The 19,434-nt window shown below is 37.4% G+C and overlaps 1 protein-coding gene across 1 annotated transcript; it reads left to right on the top strand.

Moving 5' to 3' along the window:
- Nucleotides 1-6,747: 6,747 nt before the first annotated feature.
- On the top strand, nucleotides 6,748-12,343 carry SMG8 (SMG8 nonsense mediated mRNA decay factor). Its single transcript, XM_036269828.1, has 4 exons — nucleotides 6,748-8,517; nucleotides 9,069-9,214; nucleotides 9,477-10,349; nucleotides 11,903-12,343. Exons 1-4 carry the CDS (start codon nucleotides 6,759-6,761, stop codon nucleotides 12,098-12,100), a joined length of 2,976 nt encoding a protein of 991 aa, XP_036125721.1. The 5' UTR covers nucleotides 6,748-6,758; the 3' UTR covers nucleotides 12,101-12,343.
- Nucleotides 12,344-19,434: the final 7,091 nt, after the last annotated feature.

Here is a 19,434-nt window from a genome sequence, read left to right as displayed (position 1 = left end):
ATGTAGTATGTATAAATAATTACTCTAATTTATAATTCCATTTAAAGAATTACAGTATATATGGGGTCCATATATACTATGGTATAAAGTGGGTATTTGGATATTTTCTAGTTTGCATGATCAATAAGAGAATGTAATAGAAAATACAATCCCCAAGCAATGTTAATCCTGGAATTACCCAATTTAGGGTGGAGAGGTTCCTCAGATTTAATTAGATAACTAATTTGTACTCTGTAGGTACAGTTATGATCTTAAGATAATAACCTAGTTCCCATTCATCTTGGGTATTCTCAGGTATTTGAAAAGTGTTTCAGCCTGTAAAACTCATGCCTTCATTAAGTGCTACAAAATTGATCAATAAAAAAGACCCTCTAGATTTGATTTCTGTTCATTATAAACAGTTAAGAGGTAAGAGCATCCTCCATCCAAACCCAACTATTTTCCAAAAGGTTTGGAAACAAAAGAGCCAATGTGACCTTAAAAATTAGAATGTATCATTTCTAGCATCTTAGGTAGGTAGTTCTGTCTGGCTCAATGAAGTCTGAGATATTTGTTATTTTGATGTGTACTGTACACATTTATACAGCTAAATATAAATTTCATGAAGACTTCAACATGAACCTTGTGGTGTTTGTTTTTTTTAATCCTCACCTGAGGACATTTTTCCATTTTTTGTTCGGATAGAATGGGAGGGAGAGAGAGGAAGAGAGAGAGAGAGAGAAACATTGACGTGAAAGAACACATCAATTGGTTGCCACCCGCACGACCCAACCAGGGCTGGGGACAAACTGCAACCAAGGTACGTGCCCTTAGCGGGAACTGAACCCAGGTCTCTGGACCGCAGGCCGACGCTCTAACCGCTGAGCCAAACCGGCCAGGGCAAACCTTGTGTTTTTCACAGTGCCCTGTGAAAGATTCTTTGAGGTCCAAAGCAGGTTCACTAGAAGACCTGATACCCTGTCCTCAGCAGCCTGTTGACTCAATAACTATAATAATGCACACCTAATTGGAGTTTTGTTCTTCCTTGCCAGTCCAGGGTTCCCAGATTTAGTAAATATAAATACGTGACACCAATCAAATTTGAATTTTAGATAAAAATAGATAACTTTTAAGTATAAATATGTCCCATTAAACAATAAATAATTTTTTAGTATAATTATGTCCCAAATATTGCATGAGAGATATGTATACTAAAAAAAAAAAAAAAAAAATTAATTGTTTACCTGAAATTCAAATTTAACTAGGCATTTATATTTTATTTGGTGACCCCATCAGTCAGTCCCCTACAAAGTTGCCAGGTATTTTTGGGAGCCCCCAGTTTGTCAGACACATCTATTTAACAGTGGACACTATTATAGCTTCATCAAGGATCTCCGTCACTAATGTTCTAAGTATAATGGAGGAAGGGAAACTCATCAGTGTGAGACTGAATATGCAGGATTAACTTTTTAAAAATTTTTTAGAGAGAGAGGAAGGAAGAGGGAGAGAGAGAGAGAGAGAAACATCGATAAGAGAACATTGATTGGCTGCCTCCTGCATGCCCCCCACTGGGGATTTGGCCCACAACCTGGGCATGTGCCCTGACCAGGAATTGAACCAGTGACCTCTTGGTGCATGGGTCAATGCTCAACCACTGAGCCACACCAGCCGGGTGGGATTAGCCTTAATGCTGTAACCACCACTGCAGTTCCAGAAATAGGGGTAGCATCTCTTTATCAATAGGAACCGAGAGGTTTCACATCTTCACTGCATGTATTTAGCCTGAGAGGAAGAAGCTACATAGATGATATCCTTGAAATATCCCCTGGTTAACTTAGGCTAAAAAGATATTTTAGCAATTTCCCAGAAATGTCTGCATTTCCTCAGATAAATATTGATTTGAGATGCCAAATAGTGTTGTAAAAGTCACCAGACTGGAAAGCAGACCTGGGGACACTGTTTTGTTTGCATGACATCCACATTTATGCTTATAGCACATTTATAGATAAAAATTCAACAGATAATAAAGTTAAGAAACATTTGTGCTTCCAGTAAAAGTTTATTTTTAACCTGCTAGCTACATTTATATTATGTGTGAAAAAAGGGAATGATCACTGAGTATAAAGCAGTTGAGCACTTGTTCAGAATATTTTATGAGCCACTCATAATGTTTCTATTATTAATAAACCACTGTGTATTATATCAATTTAATATAAATGATTTGATCATTCCTGTGGAATAAAGGTTCATAAAAAATGTTATAGAAATCCTGTAGATAAATATTTGTAAAGCTGCTATTGCCACCGTACCAGTATTAAAATGTATTCTACCTTGCATCATTTATAATTTTTATGACAGATTTTATATTTTACCCACTTGAGAATCCTATAAATGCTATGGCTTCATTAAACTGTTGCTGATCATATGCTCCCAATGTTCATTTTGAGACTAAATGACAACCGGAGAATATAAGGTGCATCAGGTTATGTTTTTAAATAAAGAGCAATAAAAGAACCTTTGGTTTTTCTCTTTTTAAAAATGTTTTCACTAGACAGAAAAGTACATAAAACATATGTAAATTAACAAATCATAAAGCAAACACTCATCTAACCATCAAGAAAGAACATTGTAAATGTTTCTGGAAGCCGTCTCCCTCCCTTATTATAATCCTTTTCCTCTACAACTAATTACTCATATGCTTGTTACAATAAATATTTCTTGCTTTTGTCCTCTAAGCATGCATCCCTAAATGCTATGGTTTATTTTGCTTGTTTTTAAACTCTATATAAATAAAATCATACTTTATATATTCTTCTGTCTTCTTTCAATCAACATGTATTTTATTTATTTTATTGTTGAAAGTATCTCATGTCTCTCAACATTTATTTTTTAAGATTCAACCATCATTTATTTTTGATGTGTGAATATAGTTAGTCATTCTATTGTTAATGATCATTAGGATTGTTTCCAGTTTTTTGGCTATTATGAAAGTGCTAGGTTACAAAGTGTGCCTATTTTCTAGATACTTCAAACTGATTTTCCAAGTGATTGTACTAATCTATGGTCCCTTCAGCAAAGTATAAGAGTTGTTTCTTCTGTTTTCTTCAGGAGAGTCTTTTCTATTTGTTTTTTCAACATTTTGCTTACTTGGAAAATCTGTACAATGTTTGTGGTTTAATATACACTATTTTTCCTGTATTTACAAGTCAAAGAATTACTAAAATAATCTTATTTCAGCAAAGTCACTTACTAAATGCAGCAAATAATCTCCATGGTGAGGACCACATGTTTATGTGGATGAAGATGTACATGTTTTTATTTAAGTTGACTTTTGAAAGAGAAATTGGATCTGGATATGTAGAAGGGAGGGAACAAGTATATACACTTTTTAAAATAAATTTTAAAACCTACCCTTACTCCTTTCAAAATTTGAGTTAGTAAGAGTTTATTAAGAAGAATTAATGGAAGCCAAATATAGCTTAATATATTAAAAACACCAACACCACCCACCACGATTTAGGGCTCCACCTTTCCTTTGAGGATTAATGAGATATTCTCCCCCACAGTTTTATTGAGATATAACTAACTATAACATTATTGGTTTAAGGCACACAATGCAATGATTTGATATATGTATATATTGCAAAATTATTTCCACAATGAATCTAGTCATCATCCATTACCTCATATAGTTACATTTTTTTCTTGAGAACTTTTAAGATGTTCATAGCAACTTTCAAATATGTAATATAGTACTATCATCTATAGTTACCACACTATACATTACATCCCCAGAACTTTTTATCTTATAAGGGAAATTATGTACTTTCTGATCACCTTTACCTATCTCCCCACTCCCCTGCTCCCCACAATCTGTTCTCTGTTTCTACAGTTTTTTTAATTCCACATATGAAATCACACATAAATGAGATAATTCTTTTTTTTCTTTATTGATTTTAGAGAGAGAAAAAATGAGAGGGAGAGAGATAAAAACATCGATGAGGGATAACATCGATTGGCTGCCTCCTGCATGCCCCTCACTGGGGATCCGGCCCATACCGCTGGGCGAGATAATTCCTGACAAGAATTGTCTGGCTGGTGTGGCTCAGTGGTTGAGCGTCGACCCATGCACCAAGAGGTTGCCGGTTCAATTCCCAGTCAGAGCACATGCCCAGGTTATGGGCCAGATCCCCAGTGGGGAACATGCAGGAGGTGGCCAATCAATGTGCTCTCCTGTCGATATTTCTGTCTCTCTCTCCCTCTCACTTCCTCTCTCTCTAAAATCAATAAAGGAAAAAAAGAAAGAAAGAAAAAAAAAGAATTGAACACAGAGGCACACACAGCATAAGTAATTGATGTCCAATTATTTTGTCATTTGACACCCCAAGTGAAAACTCATTAAACACAAATGATCAAATTTCTATTTCTTCTTTACCTTTATTTTTGTTTTTTAAATCCTCACCCGAGGACATTTTTCCATTTTTTGTTCAGATAGAGTGGGAGGGGGAGAGAGAGAGAGAGAGAAAGAAACATCGATGTGAAAGGGACACATCGAGTGGCTGCCACCCACACGACCAACCAGGGCCGGGGACGAACTGCAACCAGGGTACATGCCCTTAGCGGGAACCGAACCCCGGTCTCTCTGGACCGCAGGCTGATGCTCTAACCGCTGAGCCAAACCGGCCAGGGCTCTATTTCTTCTTTAAAGTTGAGAGTATTTTTTTTTTTTTTTTAAAACTAACCATTCAAATTTCCAATCAACAAAATCAAAATTGAGTGAAGGCTTTCCACATTTCTTCAAGAAAGAATTTTTAAATATCGTTACAAATTAAAGAAAATGTTCATTGCAGAAAATAGAAATTTAAAAATAAATACGGATGTCCACCCAAAAACCTGCACACAGATGTTTATAGCAATTTTATTCATAATTTCCCAAACTTTGAAGCAACCAGGATGTCCTTCAGTAGGTGAATAGATGAATAAACGGTGGTACATCCAGATAATAAAATATTAGCACTAAAAAACAAACAAAAAACCACGATCAAACCATGAAAAGAAATGGGGGAAACTTAAATGCTTATTACTAAGTGAAAGAAGCCAATCTGAAAAAGGCTATGTCCTTTATGATTCCAACTATATGACATTATGAAAAAGGCAAAACTATGGAGCCAGTAAAAAGATCAGTGATTGCCAGGGGTTAGAAGGAAGGGAAGAATGAATAGGCAGAGCAGAAGATTCTTAGAGCAGTAAAACTGTCCTAATCCTGTATTCCAAACCCATAGAATGTGCAACACCAAAAACATACCTTAATGTAAACTATGGATTTTTGGGTGATAATAATATGTTCAAGTAGGTTTATAGATTATAAAACATGTACCACTGGATCTGGGTGTTGATGGTGGGGAAGACTGTGCCTGGGTGGGGCAGAGGGTACAGGAACTCTCTGTACTTTCTATCAGTTTTGCTATGAACCTAGAATTACTTTAAAAAATAAAGTTTCTTATTTGCCCTGGCCAGTGTGGCTCAGTTGGTTGGGCCTCATCCTATGCATGCATGGAGAGGTCACCAGTGTGATTCCTGGTCAGGCCACCAGCCTAGGTGGCAGGCTCCATCCCCACTAGGGGGCGAGCGGGAGGCAGCCGATGGATGTTTCTCCGTCTCCTCTCCCTCTCTCTTTAAAGACAATAAAAACATATTTTAAAAATAAATAAATAAAGCATATTATTTAAAACAACAACAACAACAAGAGTAAAGAAAATACTGGCCACTTTCATATGAATGTTTCTCTTCCTCTTTCTATATCCTCAGGTGAGGATAAAATAAAATAGTTTTTAAAAAAGCAAATAAGATTTTTTTAAAAAGTAAAAAAATGTAAACAAGTCCAACACGTTTTAAATATTTGGAATATACTTAAACATTTTAGTATATATTCTTTCGAGCCTGAGAAAAAAATTTTTAAAGCTAATACTCTATAAACCTTTCCAAATCATTGGCTTTCTTTGCCATTAATGTGAGTGAATTACATTTCTCTATAAATAGGATAGAAGAAGGAAATTTGTTCACCTTTCTTTGTAAGACGTTTCTAGAACAGTGTTTCTCAAACTGTAGTGTACGAATCACTAGGATTTAGTTGCAATGCTTGTTCTGATTCAGTAGGTGTGGATTGGGACCTGAGATTCTGCATTTCTAACAAGTTTCCTCTAATACGGTCTGCAGACTACATACACCTGGTGTAGCAAGTCTCTAGAGCTTAAACTTTACTACTTTTGGAACTCCTTTTGCAGTGTTTTTGTATCCCTTGAAATACAAAGTAACGGTTTCTGACCGATTTTTTTGTTGTTGTTAATCCTCACTTGATATTTTTTCCATTGATTTTCAGAAGGGGGGCGGCAGGGATGTGAGAGACACAGGGATTGGTTGCCACACCCACCATCCTTACCCGCTGGCGCCACCCAGGTACTGCCCTTGACCAGAATCAAACCGTGTGACCCTTTGGTCTGTGGGCCCATGTTCTAACCGCTAAACCAAACCGGCCAGGGCCTGATGGTCTTTTTACTGTATCTCAATTCCCAAGTCTGGGGTTGAGGAAAATCTTAAACCGCTGTGGTGCAGGACTAAGGAAAACCTTGGAGAAAAAGTAGGAGCGGTGGTGCGGCAGGCGGAACTTAAAGTGCGAGGAAAGCAGGAACTGAAGGAGCGGAGGAGGGATTTCGAAACTGGACGAAAGTCGGTTGGGTTTATCCGGCGGACCGGAAAAACGCCAGAGAAGTAGCAGCACCATGGCGGGTCCTGTCAGTTTGCGAGAGCTTCTAATGGGGGCTGCAGCCTGGAACAGCCCTGAAAGTACGGAGGGGTCCCCTACAGAGGGCGCAGGAAGCGTGGCGAGCGGGCCGGAGCCTCCTTGGCGAGAGGATGAGATCTGCGTGGTAGGAATCTTCGGCAAAACGGCTCTGCGACTGAATTCTGAGAAGTTCTCACTGGTGAACACTGTGTGCGACCGACAGGTCTTTCCCCTTTTTCGCAGCCAAGATTCTGGGGACCAAGGGCCTGAAATCAGGACCGAGGCTGGCGCCGTCGGGGAGGCTGGTGGAGCCGGGGACCCTGGGGCTGGGGCGGCGGATCCAGTTCCGGGAGGTGTAGCAGCCGCGGAAGGTAACCAAACTGAGCCAGGCTCCCAGGACTACAGCCTTCTGCAGGCCTATTACAATCAGGAAAGCAAAGTTCTGTATCTTCTTCTCACTTCCATCTGTGACAATTCCCAGCTTCTGCGGGCTTGTCGGGCTCTTCAGAGCGGGGAAGCAGGAGGTGGCCTCTCTTTACCTCATGCAGAAGCGCACGAGTTCTGGAAACATCAAGAGAAACTGCAGTGCCTCAGTCTCCTTTACCTGTTCTCTGTCTGTCACATCCTGCTTCTGGTGCATCCCACTTGTTCCTTTGACATCACTTACGATCGAGTATTCAGAGCCCTGGATGGACTGAGACAGAAGGTACTGCCCCTCCTCAAAACAGCCATTAAGGATTGTCCAGTTGGCAAAGACTGGAAACTAAACTGCCGACCTTGCCCACCTAGACTCCTTTTCCTGTTTCAACTCAATGGTGCCCTCAAAGTGGAACCCCCTCGGAACCAAGACCCATCTCATCCAGACAAGCCCAAGAAGCATTCTCCCAAAAGGAGACTGCAACATGCCCTGGAGGACCAGATTTATAGAATCTTCCGGAAGAGTCGTGTATTGACTAATCAGAGTATCAACTGTCTCTTTACTGTTCCTGCCAACCAAGCTTTTGTGTACATAGTTCCGGGAAGCCAGGAGGAGGACCCAGTAGGCATGTTGTTGGACCAACTTAGGAGTCACTGTACTATGAAGGATTCTGAATCTTTGCTGGTACCTGCACCCCTTTCTGGTCCCAGGAGATACCAGGTGATGAGGCAACACATCCGACAACAACTTTCTTTCCACGTTGACAGCAGCAGTTCCAGTTCTTCAGGGCAGCTAGTAGATTTCACTCTTCGGGAATTCCTGTGGCAGCATGTGGAGCTAGTCCTAAGCAAGAAGGGTTTTGATGACAGTGTGGGCAGGAACCCACAACCTTCTCATTTTGAACTTCCCACTTACCAGAAGTGGATCTCAGCAGCTTCAAAACTGTATGAAGTAGCTATTGATGGGAAAGAGGAGGACCTGGGGTCTCCCACTGGGGAGCTAACATCTAAGATTTTAAGCAGTATTAAAGTCTTGGAAGGATTTTTGGATATTGACACCAAATTTTCAGAAAACCGGTGCCAAAAAGCTTTACCCATGGCCCATAGTGCCTATCAGTCAAATTTGCCTCATAATTACACAATGACTGTCCATAAGAATCAACTTGCCCAGGCTCTGCGAGTATACAGTCAACATGCTCGGGGTCCAGCCTTTCACAAATATGCCATGCAGTTACACGAAGACTGCTACAAGTTTTGGAGCAATGGCCATCAACTCTGTGAGGAGAGGAGTTTAACTGATCAACATTGTGTACACAAATTTCACTCATTACCTAAATCAGGTAGCTAAAGATTTCTCAGCATTTTGAAACCAAAACGTTGAGCTCTGTTTTTATTCCGGTTTTAAGAGAGTTTGTTCACTGTGTATTGATATTTTTTAAAAGAGCCCTATGGAAATGAAGGTACATCCGATTTAAGTTTTCTCTCCTGCTGCTATAAAAAGAAAATAATCAGCTAGGAAAACTAATTATTTTTTGTGTGTTTAAAGAATGAACCCTAGGGGATTAGTAAATGAAAACTGTTACATAATACAAAGTTTCAGAAATTTCACATTAATGTTTTTAAAAAATTTATCTTTATTGTTGAAAGTATTACATTGCCCTACCCTCCTTTTTAAATGAAGTGTAAGGTCACCATAATGATGTTAAAATTTACTTAAAAACCCTAATGTATTTTCACTTGTTTCTCCTGTTATGTGCATTTAGTCAAGGTTTGGTGTTGGTTTTTTGTTTTCGTTTTTTCCTTCTCATTTCCAAAGTACTGTTTGGAGAAATTTTGGGGTTAGATGCTCTGCATTGTGTGTATGAAACTAATAGTGACTCATATTTTCCAGGAGAAAAACCAGAGGCTGATAGAAATCCTCCTGTGCTATATCACAATAGCCGAGCTCGATCCACTGGGGCCTGTAACTGTGGAAGGAAACAAGCACCTCGAGATGATCCTTTTGATATCAAGGCAGCTAACTATGACTTTTATCAGGTAGACTCTGGACTTTTTCTTGCTTCTTTTTCTTTCTTTTTTGTTAACTACCAACTGAGTAAAAATACATATTTTCAGAAGTAAAATATCTAGAAAAGTAAATGTGACTACATTGTGATATATAGACAAGGGAAAGTTCTTTATATATACTTACTTGCTTACTCATTAATTTTTGATCTTGCTTTTTATAGTGAAAAATGTGTTATTTTAAACCAAAAAGTTACAGGTATTTTTTTTTTTTTTCCTCCTTCTTCCTCTATAGCTTCTGGAAGAAAAATGTTGTGGAAAATTAGATCATATCAATTTCCCAGTATTTGAACCAAGTACTCCAGATCCTGCTCCTGCCAAAAATGAATCTTCTCCTGCCCCTCTAGATGCAGATGCTGATAAACTTAAAGAAAAAGAACCTCAAACCCAAGGAGAGAGCACAAGCCTGAGTTTAGCTTTAAGTTTAGGCCAATCCACAGATAGTTTAGGTACCTATCCAGCTGATCCGCAAGCAGGGGGAGATAATCCAGAAGTTCATGGTCAAGGAGATGTAAAAACTGAGAAGAGACCAAACTTGGTTGATCGACAGGCATCTACAGTTGAGTATCTCCCAGGCATGCTGCATTCAAATTGCCCTAAAGGTCTCCTACCCAAATTCTCAAGCTGGTCTTTGGTTAAACTAGGCCCTGCTAAGTCGTACAACTTTCATACAGGTTTGGATCAACAGGGCTTCATTCCAGGAACAAACTATCTTATGCCTTGGGACATTGTCATAAGGACCAGAGCTGAAGATGAAGGAGACTTAGACACAAATTCTTGGCCTGCTCCAAATAAAGCTATTCCTGGAAAGAGAAGTGCAGTTGTAATGGGAAGAGGAAGACGGCGAGATGACATAGCTCGAGCATTTGTGGGCTTTGAATATGAAGATTCTCGAGGTCGGAGGTTTATGTGTTCAGGACCTGACAAAGTAATGAAAGTACTGGGAAGTGGACCAAAGGAATCAGCTTTAAAAGCTCTGAATAGTGATATGCCCTTGTATATTCTGTCATCATCTCAGGGTAGAGGGCTAAAACCACATTATGCTCAACTTATGAGGCTTTTTGTTGTGGTTCCTGATGCTCCTCTGCAGATAATACTAATGCCTCAGGTAAGAAATACAACCCTTTCTGTCTTCAGAAACAAAAAAGCTGATGCTTGTTTTTTTGTTTTTAATTGTATTTATTTTTTATTTTATTTTTATTTTTTTATCCTCACCCGATGACATTTTTCCATTTTTTGTTCAGATAGAGTGGGAGGGGGAGAGAGAGAGAGAGAAACATCGACGTGAAAGAGACACATCGAGTGGTTGCCACCCGCACGACCCAACCAGGGCCGGGGACAAACTGCAACCGAGGTACGTGCCCTTAGTGGAAACCGAACCTGGGTCTCTGGACCGCAGGCTGACGCTCTAACTGCTGAGCCAAACTGGCCAGGGCTTTAATTGTATTTATTGAGCCCTGACCAGGTGGCTCAGTTATTTGGAGCATCGTCCCCCAAAAGTTTGCAGGTTCCATTTCCAGTTAGGGCACATACCTAGGTTGCATGTTCAGTCCCCAGTCAGGGTGTGTATAGGAGGCAACTGTTGATGTTTTTCTTTCACATTGATGTTTCTCTCTTTTTTTTAATTTTTAATTTTTTTTGTTGATTTTAGAAGAAAGGAGAGGAGAGAGAGATAGAAACATCGATGAGAGAGAACACCAACTGGCCGTCTCCTGCAGTGCCCCCACTGAGGATTTGGCCCACAATCTGGGAATGTGCTCTGACCAGGTTGCACAGGTTGCCTCCTATACACACCCTGACCAGGAATTGAACCAGTTACCTCTTGGTGCATGGGTTGATGCTCAACCACTGAGCCACACCTGCCAGGCTCTTTTTCTTACTTTCTATGTAAAATCAATAAAAACATATCCTTGGGTGAGGATTAAAAAAAAAATTATTGATTGATTTTAAAGAGAGAGAAAGAAATGTTGGTTTGTTATTCCACTTATTTATTCACTCATTGGTTGCTTCTTGTATGTGTCCTGACTGGGGATCGAACCTACAACCTTGGAATATCAGGACGACACCCTAACTAACTGAACTACCCGGCCAAGGCCTGATGCTTGGTTTGTTTATTTAAAAAAAAGTGCAGGATAATGTCAAAGGAATTATTTCATTAAACAGACCATAATTTTAAATATGTTTGCTCTGGCCAGTGTGATTCAGTTGGTTGAGCGTTGGCCCGTGCACCGAAAGGTTGCTGATTCTATTCCTGGTCAGGGCTCATGCCTAGGTTGGGGGTATCAATTCCGGTTAAGGGTGCCAATTGATGTTTCTCTCTCACATTGATGTTTCTCTCTACCCTCTTCCCCTCCCTCTCAAATCAATAAAAACATATTAAAATTTTTTAAATACTTTTTATACCTAATCTTCTTGAAAAATAAATTGTGTATTCATCAGTTCATGCCATCAGTTCACATTGATTGGTTCAGAGACAGAACTTGAAATTGAAAATCTGTAGAAAAACAGGATAATAGTTGAGCCTAAATAATGAAGTACTGCATATGATTAGAGTTAGATGTGTACCCATTAACTACAAACTTATTATTTGTTTAGGCATTTATCTTTCAGGTGTTTCTTATTGAAAAATGTAAAAATAATTATATTACCTGTATTTTTCAGGTTCAACCAGGCCCACCACCATGTCCAGTATTCTACCCAGAAAAACAAGAAATCACTCTCCCACCAGATGGCCTGTGGGTTTTGAGGTTTCCTTATGCATATGTGACAGAGAGAGGACCTTGTTTCCCTCCAAAGGAAAATGTGCAGTTAATGAGTTACAAGGTGCTCCGTGGAGTTCTTAAAGCAGTAACACAATAAGTGTGTTCCAGCCAGTTCAAGTCTAAACTTGAGCTGGTTTTTGCTTTTGGTGTGTGTGGAGTGTTTTATTTGGTATGTGTATACTGTGTTTTCTTAAAACAAAAATGTGTTTTGGTTACAGGAGTTCAGTATTTGGACAATAGTTCTATTATTTCATGATTTTTGATATTTATTGTCAGTGAGGCTACAGCTTCCTAATAAACATTGGTTATTCTAGAAAAGGACTTAAAATACATGGTTGATTCCTCTGTTTTCTCTTGTTTCTGTTTCACTGTTCATAATAAAGTATGTTTCTATTAAAATTGAATGTTGAGCCCAGTGGATTAAGCGTCGTCCCATGGACTGAGAAGTCCTTGTTCGATTCCCGGTCAGGGCACATACCTGGGTTGGGGGCTTGATTCCCAGTAGGGTATGTGCGGGGGGCAGCCTATTGATGTTTCTCTCTCACATTGATGTTTCCACCTCTCACTCTCTAATAAAACCAATTAAAAATATATTTTTAAAAAAATTGAATGTTGAAAAATCATGTTTAGCCAAAACTTTGTTTTGCTAAAATTATATTTTAATGGATTTTCTTTAAGATGCTGTTCCTGAAATTATCTTTAAAACAATCCTTGTTGTTTGGTTCACAGTTCTATCACTTGAGTTAGATTCTTATTTTCTTACCATTTTATTCTTGGACTGATGAAATACCATATTTTAAATGAATGCTGTCTGAACTAAAGCTTTTTATTCCAAAATACCAACATATTTTATTTTTTTTAATCCTCACCGAAGGATATGTTTTTATTGATTTTAGGGAAAGGAGGAGAAGAGAGAGAAACATTGATATGAGAGAGAAACACTGATCAGTTGCCTCCCATATGTGACCTGACCAGGGATCAGACCTGCAACCTAGGTATATCCCCTAACAAAGAATCAAACCTGCAGCCTTTTGGTTCATGGGACAGTGGTCCAACCAACTAAGCCACTGACCAGGGCAACACACTTTATTCTTTAAAAATTCCTATAATGTGGCCCTGGCTGGTTTGGCTCTGGTTAGAGCATTGACCCATGACCAAAGGGGTCATGGGTTCGATTCTGGTCAGGCACATATCTGGATTAACAACACAATTCTTATACTATGAAACAATTTGCTAAGTGATAACAAACTTGTTAATCTATGCTAACCTTTACAAGCATCAACATGGTGACACTGATATATCACCGATTTCATGAATGTGCAAAATAAGTTAATATACCAAAATTTGGGGGTAATTGATTATATTTTCCTAAACATATTGATTCTGAAGTGTTTGATAAATAAAATTGGAGATTTTAGTCTCAATATATATGAAATACAATATTTGCATAATATATTTTACTAATAGCTTAAAGCAGTTAAGATCTGATTAAGAAGTGCAAATTGGCAGATATAAAAATACTCATGATGATGTAAAGTACTGCATAGGGAGTATAGTAAATGATATCATAATCACTATGATATCAAATGGGTATTAGACTTATCGATGTGACCACTTCATAAGTTATATAAATGTCTAATGACTATGTTGTATACCAGAAACTAATATAATATTGTATGTCAACTGTAATGAAAAATTTAAAAATAATTATTAAAAATACGCCTAGCCAGTGTGATCCAGTGGATTGAGCATTGTCCTGTGGACTGAGAGGTCCCAGTTCAATTCCTGGTCAGGGCACATGCCCAGGTTTCGGTCTTGATCCCTAGCAGGGGGTGTGCAGGAGACAGTTGATCAGTGTTTCTCTCTCACATTGATGTTTCTATCTCCCTTACTTTCTCTCTAAAAAATTAATAAAAATGGCCCTAGCTGGGTTCCCGCTAAGGGCATGTACCTCGGTTGCAGTTTGTCCCCGTCCCTGGTTGGGTTGTGTGGGTGGCAGCTACTTGATGTGTCCCTTTCATGTTTATGTTTCTCTCTCTTCCTCTCCCTCCTGCTCTATCTGAACAAAAAATGGGAAAATGTCCCCTTGGGTGAAGATAATATATATATATATGTGTATATATGTATATATGTATATATGAAGAAAACTGCATGTCAATACCTTCAACTGAATATTTTAACTCTGGTCTTAAGACATTCAAATGGGTAAGTTTTGAGTTAGGCATGATACCCCAAAACATCTTAGTTTCTTTTAAGACTATGAATCTTTTCTTTAAAACTGTATTGGATCTTTATATTCTTACATCCCTTCTTGTTTTATATTTTCTCCTGTATAAAATTATATTGTAATAGATTGAATGAAAAAAAAAACAACTATCCACTTAAAAAACTTGGACAGTTAATCCTTGAGTGTTAGTTTTTCTAAAATGTTAATAATTATTCCTGTTTATCACAGGGGTGGTTATGAGGATTAAAGGAATATATATAAAGCTTCTAATAGAGGAGCACATAAATAAATTCTTGATTACTATTTATCTTAAATTCATTTTTAAAAGAGACCCATATTTTAAAAGTTTGGGAGATAGTGAATAGTCTTGGTTAGTTTTAGTCTTAGTTTTTATCATCAGGTAAACAGTACCTAGTATATGCAAAACAGTGCGGTAAGCACCATGACATATAGCAGTTTTGTAGACTTGGTTGGTACCTTTTCTCTTGTACCTTCCTGTGGTCTTTTTCAAACTGGGTTTAGTTTTTGTTAGTTTGTTTATGCTTCATTTTAAGCAGCCTCTCAAATCCCTTGGCAAGTTTTTTTTTTTTTTTTACTTATCTTAATTGTTGAATGTATTATAGATATCCCTCCTTTTTCTCCTATTGGCCCCCTCTTCCCCACTCCTGCCTCACTTCTGCCTTCCCCACACTATTGTCTATGTCTATTGTTTATGCACATATGCACATAAGTTTATTGGTTTATCTCTTCCCGCCCTGCCCCCTTCCCTTTGAGGTTTGTCAGTCTAATAACCAATGTGTACTTCTTAATCCCTTCACCTTTTTCACTCATTCCTCTAGCCCCCCTCTCATCTGGCAAACAACAAATAATTCTCTGCATCTATGAATCTGTTTTTGTTCTGCTTGTTCTTTTTGTTAGTAGAGTCAATTGTTGATAGATATGTATTTATTGTCATTTAATTGTTCATATATTTGATCTTTTTCTTCAAGAAGACCCTTCAATATTTCATGTAATACTGGTTTGGTGGTGATGAACTCCTTTAGCTTTTTCTTGTCTCAGAAACTCTTTATATATCCATCAATTCTATTTATTTTTATTTTTTTAATGCTCACCCGAGGACATTTTTTGCATTTATCTTCAGGTAGAGTGGGAAGGAGAGAGGGAGAAAGAGAGAGAGAAACATCAATGCAATGTGAGAGAGACACATTGACTGGCTGCCACCCGTACAACCCCACGGGGCCGGGGACAAACTGCAACCGAGGTACATGCCCTTAGAGGGAACTGAACCTGGAACTCTCTGGTCCACGGGCCAATGCTCTAACTGCTGAGCCAAACTGGCCAGGGCTATCCACCAATTCTAAATGATAGCTTTGCATGTCAGAGTAATCTTGGTTGTAGATGTTTGCTTTTCACACTTTGAATATGTCTTGCCACTCCCTTTTGGCCTGCAAAGTTTCTTTTGAGAAATCAACTGACAATCTTATGGGAGCTCCCTTGTAGGTAACTAACTACTTTTCTCTTGCTGCTGTTAAGATTCTCTTTTTGTCTTTAACCTTTGCAATTTGATGATGATGTGTCTTGGTGTGGGCCTCTTGGGGTTCATCTTGTTTGGGACTCTGTGCTTCCTGGACTTGTATGTCTGTTTCCTTCACCAAGTTAGGGAAGTTTTCTGTCATTTTTTAAAAATAGGTTTTCAATTTCTTGTTCTCTCTCTTCTCTTTCTGGCACTCCCATGATGTGAATGTTCCCTTGACAATTTAATTACCCTTTTTCTGTTCTATCTCCTCCAACTTGGTGCCTGTCCTAAGATGTGGCAAGTAGAACTGTCCTCAGTTTTTGTAACACTGAATACTTTTTCACAAACGCCAGCTTATAGGTTGTTTATGTTTCATTTTCTGTACTCAATAATGTTTATTGGCCTAAGTTGACACAGCAGCTCACTGGGTTTGTGTCTTGAGGAAATAGTTTACTTCGTCTCCTAATATTAGATCCCATCTAAAGCTTAGGCTTATTGATCAGTAGAATAGTGATGTTAACACTCTTATCTTCCTCAAAGGATAACTGATTCAAACACGTAAAGATCGTGTTAATTAAAGTCCTTTACAGGTTCTAAATAATAACTATTTATAAATAGTTATTATTTCTTGTTTGTAACTGGTATCTCAGATCCACTTATCTTCTAAATAAAATTTAAATATTTTCCCCAAACCTTTCCATACTGAAAATCCTGCCTATAGGTATGGCAATAAAAATAATTTTCTATTTGAATAGGTATAAGAGCAATTTCTAAAGTGTAAATTATTTGCCTGGTTCCTTTTTATTCCAAAAACTCTTAGAGGATTATATTACATTAGTTGATTATTACTTTCTTTCTTCTACTGAGTTATATGTACTTGAGTTGGGTGAATTTTACCCTAGCTGTTTCTCAGTGTAAATTTAAGGCTACCTAGTTTATACTCCCACTTAAAATATTGCTTTTGTTTTTTAACATACCTTTGTTGTTTTTATAAAATCAACACATAGTCATTATATCTGTTATGAAGAATTTTTTTAAAACAAAGAAAAGAGGAAATTATCTGAAATTCCCATTCTGCTAGTGCTCCGCTAAGCGCTTGCAATGTTTTAGTAAACATCCTTCTGGACATCTCGATCCATACAAGCACATGTATTCAATTTTACATAATTGCAGTCATAGAATACATCTTGTTCTGTATCTACTTTTTTTCATTTAACAATATGTGGTAGACATTTTTCCTGTCAATAAATGAGTATTATTAATAGCTGCATTGTTTTTCCTTATCGTGATTTACACAATCTGTCCTTTATTGTTTGATATCTAGGTTCTTTCCAATGAGGACTTCTTTGAACAATGGTGGAACACTATGTACATATCTTTTATTGGTACTTGTGAAATTTTCTTTGCAGAATAAACTCTTATGCCTGGGATTGATGAGTCAAGAGATATACACATTTTACATTTTGATACTTACTGTTAAATTGCCCTATGGAAAGTTGAACCATGCTCTAACCCAGTGATTTCCAACCTTTTTCATCTCATGGCACACATCAATGAATTACTAAACTACTGTGATACAACAAAAAATATATTTTTTGCCATTATGACAAAAAAATAGGTAAAATTTTGATTCAGTCACACCAGATGACTATTATTGTGTTGGCTGTTATCATTTTTAAATTTGAGAATGTAAGGGAAAAGAGGTCAGTGCCCTTGACTAGTCAGGTATTACATGTTTTTAAAATTCTTGTGGCACACTGGTTGAAAATCCTTGCCCTAAAACATCAAAGATTTCAAGGTTTGCTTTCAGAGTTCAAGACATAAAGAGAACATTAAATACTCAGTCTAATATAAAGTAGTTATAAATCAGGTGGAAATGTAACAATACACACTGTTTTTGATTTATGTATTTACATTGTTAATTGGGCTAAGGGGGGGACTATGATCACTTCATAATATGTGAAATGTGACATTTAATGTTTATTACAAATAGGATTATATCATATGATCCTATATAAATGGTTGATTGTAAGGATTTTTGAAAGCCAGAGAATATAATTTAATATTAACATGTAATAAAAAAAACTAGGACTACCACCATTCCTACTGAATTCATGATCTTTATAAAAAATGTGTTCTCTTCCACAACTTATTACATGTTTTTTAAAAATACATGATAATTTGCAAATAATTCTTACCTGCATGTTACAGGATACCAGTAATCCTTCCCAGTGTATCTTCAATCTCCTCTCCCAAGCTCACCAACAAGCATAGCAAAAGGCCATCTTCAGTTCCGCAGTTTAAAGGAGAAAGTTCAACTGCACCATTGCCTGAATATTATGAGAAAGTCGGATTATGTTGTCTTTACAAAGAATGGAGTGATGATGTATAAGAAAGAGAAGCAGAGGTCACAGTCACAGGTATGTTAGAGGTTGACACCTGGCTTTTTCTATATTTTCTCTTACTTTCCTTTTGGAAATTTTTCTCTTGGTGGTATGTACCTTGTGTTTTCCATCAACACCAATATACAATCCTACCTCTCTTAGGGTAGATTTGGCATGTAAAAGCATATTGGGGGTAAATTTATAGTATGCTGGGAAGATGAGGGAGAATTGGAATACGATATTAATGAACAAAACACAATATTTAAGATAATATAGGGATATCCCTGGCTGGGTAGCTCATTTGGTTAAAGCATTGTCCCAATATGCCAAGGTTGTGGGCTTGATCCCTGGTCAAAGAACATATGAGAATTAACCAATGGATGCAAAAATAAGTGGAACAACAAATCAATGTTTCTCTCTTTTGCTCCTCCCACCCCCGAAAATAATTTTTTAAAAAAAGGTGTGAAAAAAGGTAGGTATTCAGAATTCAATATAATTCTTCTTGGGCCCTACTTTTTTGTTTATTTTTTGTTGTTTTATTAAGGACAAAGAGAAGATATTCACTGAGCTATTTAGTTTTATTTTGGTTGATTTATTAACTTTTGTGGTTTTTATTTAACACGAAGGATTTCGTATAACATATTCCCATAAATATCATTAAGATAATGCTGTAAATTTGGAGTGAAATGGGAAAATTGTTAATTGGTCAATGTTGATTGTTAGGCGAACGTGATAACCACTACACTACGGAAACGGCCATTGATTGTTTATTTACAGAAATCATGACCCCATTAACTAAATATTCTCTTCCTAAATACCAGCAATTTTAGACCTAAATTATCTAAGTCATTGACTCGATTTTACATTTTAGATTGCCATTGCACATTCAACCTTTGACTTAAAGATGAATATAACCTTTGGCAAATTTAGCTGATATTACTAATTTTTTTCTTAATGATTTTTATCTAATTAGACTCTTAATCCGAAATAACTTTGTTTCCTTAACCCCAAGCAAGTCACTGCTGACTTTATGCTTTAAATCCCCCAAAATACATGAGATTCAGTGAGATGTTGGCTGGCTTACTAGAACTCAGTTGGAAAATGCAACAAAACTTTTTCAAAAATAAAATAAGGTGGCAGAGAATCTTGCTCTCTGAATGGACTGGAATGAAAGCAAATTTAAAGAGCTTATATTCAATGGCATTTGTGGCTATGAGTTGGTTTATTACTTTAATATCATTGGCTCTTTAATCAATACAAATAAAACAAATAAATAAAAATAACAAATAAAAATTATGTTTTTT

Source organism: Molossus molossus, unplaced genomic scaffold, assembly GCF_014108415.1.
Source record: "Molossus molossus isolate mMolMol1 unplaced genomic scaffold, mMolMol1.p scaffold_m16_p_19, whole genome shotgun sequence".
NCBI classification, from domain to species: domain Eukaryota; kingdom Metazoa; phylum Chordata; class Mammalia; order Chiroptera; family Molossidae; genus Molossus; species Molossus molossus.
Note: the sequence above shows the minus strand (reverse complement) of the source record. Positions and strands in the feature narration are given on the sequence as shown.

Excerpts from the sequence above, each read along its gene's own strand:
- SMG8 (XM_036269828.1), top strand. The coding sequence starts at position 6,759 with ATGGCGGGTCCTGTCAGTTTGCGAGAGCTTCTAATGGGGGCTGCAGCC. Across the intron at positions 9,215-9,476 it reads CTAACTATGACTTTTATCAG|CTTCTGGAAGAAAAATGTTG; the intron begins GTAGACTCTGGA and ends CTTCCTCTATAG. Across the intron at positions 10,350-11,902 it reads AGATAATACTAATGCCTCAG|GTTCAACCAGGCCCACCACC; the intron begins GTAAGAAATACA and ends TGTATTTTTCAG.